Below are 8,736 nucleotides of genomic sequence, written 5' to 3' on the forward strand. Positions count from 1 at the left end.
ATTTTTTAGTAGAGGAAACAGTTTCCTTATTCCCTTTCGCGTGGCCGCTGTTTTAGTAAGACGTGAATGAATGATATTCGCTCAAGTCATCATACTGACTGGTTTTGTTATTTTCACTTTACATTTACACTTACAGTTTAGTGCAGTGTAATTGTTTGACGTGATAATTAAGTGCTAGTGTGATAATACACGACCAAATCATACAAACTCATGATACATTATTTTAATGCAGGAATTTATTTTGAAATAGTATTTGCTGGTGCACATGTCATGCACTAACCTACAGTGGACGTATAGGGGCTATACGTCCTTTGCAGTGGACGTATAGCCCCCAACCCCCCCCCCCCCCCCCCCCCCCCCTGAAATGAACAAATGACTCGAAAAAAGATTCGTTCATTTTACTGAACGAGATTCAAAGAACCGAATCAGTAAAAAGAACCGAACTTCCCATCACTACTATGTAGCGGCAGTCCTGACATGTTGCTGTCACAACCTTGTACACAAACAGCTTAACAATTACAAAGGAGAAATCAACTACATGCCAGTAGTTTTTATTGGTATTCTGAACTACAAAATAGAGCATATCCCTTTTTTTTTTTACACAGTTCTGAAGGAAAGGGTTGTTCGAAGCTACGGTTGTTGCCATAGTGACAGGTTCCCCAGAGTGCGAATTATACAATGACAATCGGGGATCAACTTCTGCTCCAGGGCGTGTATTGCCCCCCTGTTGTTTTTACCTCTTTTGGGGGGGCGTCCAAGTCTTAATTAGGGGGGTCAGACCCCCCCCCCGTAATTTGCATCTTGAGGTTCTCCCTCTGTCGTTGAAGCCATTTGAGTGAGCAGGTGGCGCCCTCTCCTAGTGAATGTCCTACACGCAGCCGGAGCAGAAAGCCCTGGAGAGTGCTGCAGAGATCCTCCGTAAGAAGGCTTTGATGGACTTTTTCTTTTCCTTTCCTGCAATGGAGGACTCGCCAAGATCTGGGCCTGGACAGGAAACACCATCACAAAACAGGATATGACATCACACAGAACTTCACCACTGTGACCTCTCACTTTATAATGATGTGCGTGCGTGTCTGCATGTCTGTGTGCGTGCGTGTCCGTGTGTGTGAACTGGTGGGAGAGCCAACTAGAGTGGGAAAGCCTAAATGAGCAGATATGCAGTCAGGAACTCATGTTCAGAGCTGAGGGGAGACACTTTGTTGGTCTTGAATATTCTGTGTGTCTTTTTCCCCTTGGCAGCCACATTCTGTCCATCCTTGAGGAAAGTCTTCTGTTTCTTTTGGGTTTAGAAGTGAGAGCAAAGACACAGAATCATTGAGATGGCTACATGGTGCCCCTTGTTATCGCAGACTCAGCTCAGGTCAGTTCTACCTAGTGCCAGTTTGTGGTGTGGTTTTCAGCTTTTTTTTTCAGTGTGAACCATCTCTGGAGGATAGGGAGGTCAGCATTTCTGAAGGGCCCCAGATGGTGCCCTTTGGGCTGGGGGCCCGAGCCATGGAGCCCCTGGAGGTGGAGGAGCTGGAGGAGGAGTGGGAGGATGAAGATGAGGAGTTGGTCTCATCGACCTTTTCCAAGCCAGCAGACTCCATCTCAGGTCCTTCATGGTCATCGTAACCATCCCGTGTTCCTGCATCACGGTGACGATGACCAGCAGGATCATCAGAGTCCTGCTCATCCTCGTCCAGGTCTGGGTGTCCGTATTGACCCTGGTCCTCGTCCTGGTCCTCGTCTTCTGTCCAGTCCTCCTTATCATCCAGCCTGAGCAACCTGAGATCGGTAAACATGACCCCCTGGTAGTGATGCACCTGCCCCAGCAGCTTGGGCATCAGCGCAGTCTAGCAGGAGTAAAAGGCTGCTGGGAAACTGAACATTTCTTCCAGGAAGTTGAAGAAGATTCTTTGAGAGAAGAGAAGTGCACACATGATGAGGGGCCAAACAAACAATGTGGAAATCTTGAACAAAAAAAGAAAGAGAGAAAGAAGGAGAGAGAGCGAGAGATATTGAGATAGAGAAAGAGCCCACCTTCAGTTTCTTCTGGTATTTTGTCCCTGGGGCTCCCTCTGTGTCCTGGGGGGGGAAGGCTTCTACCAGGACACATAGCTGGGCATTGAAGCCCTCTGGAACCTGTGGAGGGGGAGGGGGGTGGTGGAAGGAGAGCGAGAGAAGGAGGGGGGCTGGGTCAAACACCAAAACTGTGACTGACTGGTCAACCACTTGTACATTTTCGAGTATATGGAAATGACTTCTGTGGCTATCTAGACATGTTGAGGTCACTGCACCCCTGTGATGCAGGACTGGCTAAGCGGGGCACTTCCAGCGTGCGACAGTCAAACTTCATCATGTGCATCAGAATCAGCTCAAACACCACATCTATGATGTTGAAGTGATGAATCTGAAAATAGTTCCCACACGTTATTAGCTAGCTCTTACACTCTAACATCTCTGATTGTAATGAAGTTAGATGAGATGTGAGGTGTCCAGGTCATTAAACTGTGCATATGGCCTGGGCTTTGAGGCCAATTTGTGCTTGAAAAAACAATGTCAGTCTGACAGGTTTGCTGCCACAGACAAAGTGTCTCGCACCTTCAAGAATGTGTAATGTCACAGACCCCATGCTAAAGTTGCACATTAAGACCGCCTTGCTCAAGAAAGATGTGAGCATGAACTGACCATAGGTCTGAGGTCAGAAGGGGAAAAAATATTTCCTCCCTTCTTCCTTTCCCTCCTTTCCCTCACAATCCATCCTCTCCTTTACCTCCTCTCCCTTGCCTCCCCTTCCCCCATTTCCTCACCGACTCCATGTGCCAGCTCCTGCATGATGGAGTCTAGATGGGCGTGGTCTGACGCATACTCCAGCAGCCTGTTGCATTACTGAAACAGCTGCTCTTCATCCTGGAGAACACAGTCACAAACAGACCCGGTGTTTTCTAAGGTGTGTTTGTTTTACTCCAAGTTAGCATGTGTGTAGAGTAGACTGTTCAAGTGGTGACATCCTACTATGGTGACACATATCAAGGTCACCCAAAGTCTAGTAACTGTTGGTGGAGTGGAAAATATGTCAGACACCTTTTGTGCTTAAGTTGCCATCCTTCCTAGAAGCAGGCGAGCTGCCGTCAACATGACCTTACTGTCAGTGCACAGCGTCTGGGGACAAACATGGAGGATCAGGATAACTAGCTAATACAATAAATACTAACAGCACACAGGAGTTAACTTCCTAGGATTTTATCTAGGATTTTATCTAGATAGTAGACAGTTACAGTGAAGGCCTGCCTGAGAGCTGCCACCCTGTAGGACAGGTCAACGAACCCTCTGCCTGTCAAGTGGTCGCTGTGGACATACATCAGTCAAGTTAACCTGGACAAGCTACTATAGAGCATCATTTTCGGTCCAGCCCTCATCCTCTTCAGAGGAGGAGTCCTGGTCCTGGGAGAACTCGTCCCAGTGGATCGAGGTGTTTTTGGACCCCCAGGAAGTTCTGGCTGTGGTGCGCGGAATCCCATCTGGACCCACCACCATGCTGGCTTCCGTGATGGATACATCAGTTTGCTGGGTGGACAGGAGACACACACACACACACACACACACACCTTTTACATTTAAGAGTCCTAAAGGGATGAATCAGCTTGCTGGGATCAAGTGTGGGAGGTACTATCTATCCTATCGTAGTGTTGCAGTTCTCACCCTTTTGTAAGCCAGAAACGAGACGTTGACGTCTGTCTTGGAACACTCCTGAGACAGATACTGTCTCACCTGGCCGCCAATGAGCTGTAGAGGAGAGGAAATACAAGGAAGGGATGAGTAACAGAGTGCTGCGTTACTGATCTAGTACAGGTTCCAACACAGGTCAGCAGGGATAAGAAACGAAATAATCCTTTCTTCTTTTTTCCCTTCTGTTTTTGGGCTCTCTTATCCGTAGAGACCACTGGGGTGATGTTGGGCCTGACCCATGTTTAGGTATTACTAAATTGCAAGACTTTAGCCAGGTAGGTGGGGGGGGGGGGGGGGGGGGGGGGGGGGGCTGCAGCCTGCAGCTCAACTGAAAGTAAAGGGGATGAATAACGCAAACATCCCAACCTGCAAAAACTCATGTCAGGGAGGTGGCTTCACTGGCTACCGACAAAGTGAAGACAAAATTAACGTACAAAATCTTGGAGGCTTATGACTTTTGAACAGTACAGTAAATACTGTATTTGTGTTGGCCCCTTCCAGTAACGTAAGGGAGTGTCATATTCTGAACTTTGTCTGCTTATGAAAGGCTGAAACAACAGCATCACTGCAGAGGTACACATCACAGCTTGACTCCAGTCAGTGTTTATAGATCCATGTTTCATTCGTTGTGGTTAAACTGACATCAGAAACGTTAGTATTTCTGCCAGGTTGACTTGAGGAGCCAGCTCAGTGCGTGTTTTCCTGGCTGTGGTGGAGAGAGCTCGCAGTACCAACAAACCAGTCACACAAAATATCCAGTCAAAGCCTGAACATAAACCCAAATGGAGATGAGAGAACCACAGAGCCTTCCAGACAGTGGTTGGACTTCCGTACTCAAGGAAAACCCATTTCAGAAGTGGCGCTTTGGCTCTGGGTTTGTAGTGTGAGCAAATCGGAGATGGTTTGACATGACTACCTTACGAGAAACACGTATTAGCCTACTAAGCGTGATTTTAACACCCCCTGCAGTATATGAACTTTTATATTAGACCTTTTGTTTTCCCCAGAAGGGGAAGTGCACCGTTCCTGGAGGTACTGCAATACCAGGTCGATGCGTGGAGTGGACGGAGCAAGCCCCTATTCCATCTCCCTGTTCCAAAAATCAATTTAATATATGGTCCCCGGGTAGGGGACGTATCAGATATTAAACTGATAAGAACAGATTTTTTTTTTTTTTTTATAAAAGACAATCAAACAAGACAGTCACAATAACCAATTCCCCAAAAGGGTACAGGACAAAAGCCCCACAAGGGGGCGCACATTTCAATTACCCCCTAAGGGGTTACAAGTGGAAGTCCAAGTTTGACGGGGTCAATCCAGGCTTTCGCCCCGATGGCTCCGTCTCCCTCTCCTCCCGGTCGTCCTCGCCAGTGGTTGTCGAGCGACTGGCCCTCGGCTCTCGGTCGCGACGGCCCCTGGGAAGGCTCCATCCCTTTGCCACTGCTCCCAGGCTGCTAGTCGGACGACTGGCCCTCGGCTCTCGGTCGTGACGGCCCCTGGGAAGGCTCCATCCCTTTGCCACTGCTCCCAGGCTGCCCTTCGGCGAGGATTTTCTGATCCTCAGTTTTCAGGACATCAGTCCGTCCAACTGTCCATCCCCTTGGTGGCCTGGCCCACCTCTGGGTTACCAGCAACGCTGGGCGCCAAGACGCCCAACGCTCAGAAGGGTGGGGACAAGTCCCCGCCTGGCGTCGGGGCCGAAGCCCCCAGGCAGGCGACCGCTCCGACCCGCCCCCGTCACCGGATCCCAAGACCGGCGATCCGGTATCGACGGGGGAGGGCCAATGTCTGTCCAATTAAGGACAGACACTCACAAGATCTTAGCCAAAAGGCCGAGAAGCGATACCGCACCGCCCCTCGAGGGACCGGAGTCATTCTCAGGAACGTCATATTGATATAGGACTTCACGATTGTACTAATGAGCTAGGCTACATAATCCGTACAGAAACTAAACGGAGAAAAAAACATCAACAGCAAAGGAAAATCGCTCTAATCAACGTGTAGTCTTTGAAAACTAACGCGAAAACGTGGTGTAGCTGTCACGTGATACACGGCCCTCCAATTGGAAATGAAAGATAAAACAATCGAAAACAATCGCAGTTAGGCTAATCTTCCGAGAAGCAACCAGCCATTAACATGTACATTATGTGTTGGTGAAATATTTCGTATTTTCGTGGTAGCCTATTTGAAGACTGTTATGCTCACGGAAGAACAAACAACAGCTATGTGAACAGCGGACTCTGGCTACGACAAAACCCTGCCATCTGCTGGACATCAGCAGCAGCCACAGCAGGCTTCCCAACAGAAGACCGGTGCGTCACGCTGTTCAGCACAGTGGATATGCATTTTGGGCATCAGTTGGGAAAGAAGATCAATCTTGTCTGAATCATTCATGCAAGGGAAAAGATCTGCAGTGTAAAGTCACATTAGCCCAATAGCCCTACTTTAGTTACGCCTACCTATACAAGTTAACATGTTGCCTTTGAATTTCACACACACGTTCAGGAGGATAACTCGTGAACTAGTATGCAAAGGCATGTTTAGAAGCTGCGCAACAACATGAACATCCATTACAACTGCTAACAAGGTCGATGGTAATAACAGAGCCTATATTAGACATTCTCTGGTAATAAACAAATGCGTGGTATTGAGTTAATAGCGGGCGAGGTCCAGTTGCGCCCTAAATATTAACATTTGAGAGAGTTGGCTTTACCGACGACAGTTCATTTCTATACGACCCTTATTTGCGTAAACATGTTGGCTAGCTTGCAGTTCGACGTCAGCGAGCTGGGTCAGCAACTCGCATCTCAAGACGTGGTGGTAGGGCCTATTTGAAAGGCCTCGTGACAAAACAGACAGGTAGCAAGAAAATAAATCAACGTAGGCCTTCCTAACTCTACATGCCAACTAACTAGGCTACTACCTTTCAACGTTTCTTCTTTAAGCCAATGCCAGGCGAGATACATTTGCCGTAACACATTGCGCATCGAGTCGTTCGGTGACGGGGCCTGCTACCAGGCCTGGAACACACACAGGCAGGCGACGACGTTAACAGTCCAATTCGTGTCCTACAACTTCAGCAAAACTCAAACAACAAAAACGAATGTCCTGACTATTGGCTGACATGACTGTAAACATTAACACGCGTTAACCACATCCATTGTCACGCATTTGGTAATAAAATAAACAACAAGCGCTCTTTCCGAATGACTTATTGGATCAATGCCCTGTAGTGAGAGCCATTCCCTTTCTCACCATGGAAGCACTTCCACTAGCCTACAACTCCTAAAAATAACTCCGAAATGTCCTACTTGCATATTCCACAGAAGGCAGTGTATTCTAGCGAAGAGGAAAGATACAATGAAAGCAGCCTATGTATGTTATTTTACAAGTCACAGGCAATTCACAGCACATCGGTCTGACTTCAAACTTGATTTTTGACGTGACTTGCCACAAGGAAAGCTAAATAACCAAAACTTCGAGGCTAATCAACTTTGCAGACTTGGAAAAAAATGTCTAGCCTCGGTCCATACGACATGCAACAGGAGTTGGCTTACCCTTAAACATACTCACAGTTTGAGGGGTTGCATGCGGAAAAAACGACAACGTCGTTCCTCACCGGCGCAATGATCCCAGAGCTCAAACAAAGCATCCTGCAAGCTGTCAAATGTACAAACCCCATTTAAACTGCTTTTCCACATATCTTGTATGTAGCCTATATTTAGGCCTATTTGGTCCGTTCGTGAGGGAAGATTTCAGACAAGGCCGACGAAATATCCTCCCGAAGACTGTGCATGCACTTGCAAAAGACAGGGGCACTTGCAAAAGGACTACTCCAATACAACGAGTTGACCTTCGCATACCTGAGAAATGTTAATGAGATGCAAAACTTCCTGGGGGGTTGGGAGGTGAGAAGGTTTGTGGATCTCTTTGCTATGCTGTGTAGGCCCCATATAAGCCTGTATTTCATTCCTTGTATTGTCCTTGCCTTGCCTCGTCGGACGTCATTGGATTGAACTTAAGACACATGTTGTCACATTAAAGATAAAGATATCTATCTTAAAAGATAGATAATTTAAAGATAAAGATAATTTTTAATATAAAGATAATTAAAGATAAAAGATAATTTTAAAGATAATTTTAAAGAGAATTTTTTGTCACCTAGCGTGAAATTTATTTGCATTGTAGAGGGTTGAATAGCTTGTGCTGCCAAAGGCAAGCACTCCTAACTATTCTGAAATAACTCAAGTAGGATTCTCAAAATACATAGTTTGGTCATGTGTGTGTAAAAGCTGTAGAAAGGCTAGTGTTTAAGGCAGGGGGGTCAAACATGGACGTCCAGCTCGGCCCGTCTGATGTTTTTGCTAAGTTTGAAAATTACAGGAAGACATCAATTGCATTTCTATAAAAGTAACCGCTATTCCGAATCCAAATGTCTGTTAAGAATATGCAGGTTTATGAGTACAGGCAGCAGTGCCCGCTGCTCGCTTTGTGACGCATTTGACGTCAAACGCGTCACAAAACAAGGGAATCAGCAGAGAAGAGCTGATGTCTAAGTTTTTTGTCTTATGTTTCTAGTTTATTTTTGAAAGACCTTAAACTAGGGTTTATCATCAAAAACCTTCACCAATGATTGAATCAAATCAAATTTATTTGTATAGCCCTTTTTACACGCAAGCATGTCACAGAGGGCTTCACATGCGCCCATAGAACTGCCCCTCAACCAACCTAAACCCTCAAGGAAGACAAGGAAAAACTCCCAGAAAAACTCCCACCGGGTGAAAAAATGGAAGAAACCTTGGGAGGAGCAATTCAGAGAGGGATCCCCTCCTCCAGAGACGGTTGGTAAGAGAGAGGAGCAGAACACAAGCTAAACATAGTCATACAGTGTCAATGGGTTTTGAAACACCAAAATCCATTGTTCGGCTTTATAGACGTTGGATGGGACCGGGAAACTCGCTGTTGGCCGTCATGGAGACTGGATTCCGGGTGACGACCTGGTTCAGCGTAGGCAGACCGACG

The 8,736-nt window shown here is 46.9% G+C and overlaps 1 protein-coding gene and 1 pseudogene across 9 annotated transcripts; both read right to left on the bottom strand.

Annotated features, from left to right (window-relative positions):
- Positions 1-387: 387 nt before the first annotated feature.
- LOC124464201 (zinc finger Ran-binding domain-containing protein 2-like) lies at positions 388-7,723 on the bottom strand. Of its 9 annotated transcripts, none has more exons than XR_006955706.1 (7): positions 7,578-7,723; positions 3,688-3,771; positions 3,346-3,552; positions 3,070-3,147; positions 2,796-2,895; positions 2,026-2,127; positions 1,768-1,899 (listed from the first exon to the last, which is right to left on the bottom strand). XR_006955706.1 is itself a non-coding variant. In XM_047016157.1 (3 exons), the coding sequence occupies exon 3, from the start codon at positions 1,827-1,829 to the stop codon at positions 1,413-1,415; it is 417 nt and encodes a 138-aa protein (XP_046872113.1). In that variant the 5' UTR covers positions 1,830-1,899; positions 2,026-2,127; positions 2,759-2,784; the 3' UTR covers positions 388-1,412. The 9 variants fall into 9 exon arrangements, 1 of the variants encoding a protein (XP_046872113.1); XR_006955702.1 differs by lacking the exon at positions 7,578-7,723 and adding an exon at positions 7,288-7,571 and having other exon boundaries at positions 1,772-1,899; positions 3,264-3,552; XR_006955704.1 differs by having other exon boundaries at positions 1,776-1,899; positions 3,361-3,552; positions 7,288-7,720.
- Positions 4,725-4,905, bottom strand: LOC124464204 (annotated as a pseudogene).
- Positions 7,724-8,736: the final 1,013 nt, after the last annotated feature.

Source organism: Hypomesus transpacificus, unplaced genomic scaffold (assembly GCF_021917145.1).
Source record: "Hypomesus transpacificus isolate Combined female unplaced genomic scaffold, fHypTra1 scaffold_319, whole genome shotgun sequence".
In the NCBI taxonomy this organism is placed as follows: Eukaryota; Metazoa; Chordata; class Actinopteri; order Osmeriformes; family Osmeridae; genus Hypomesus; species Hypomesus transpacificus.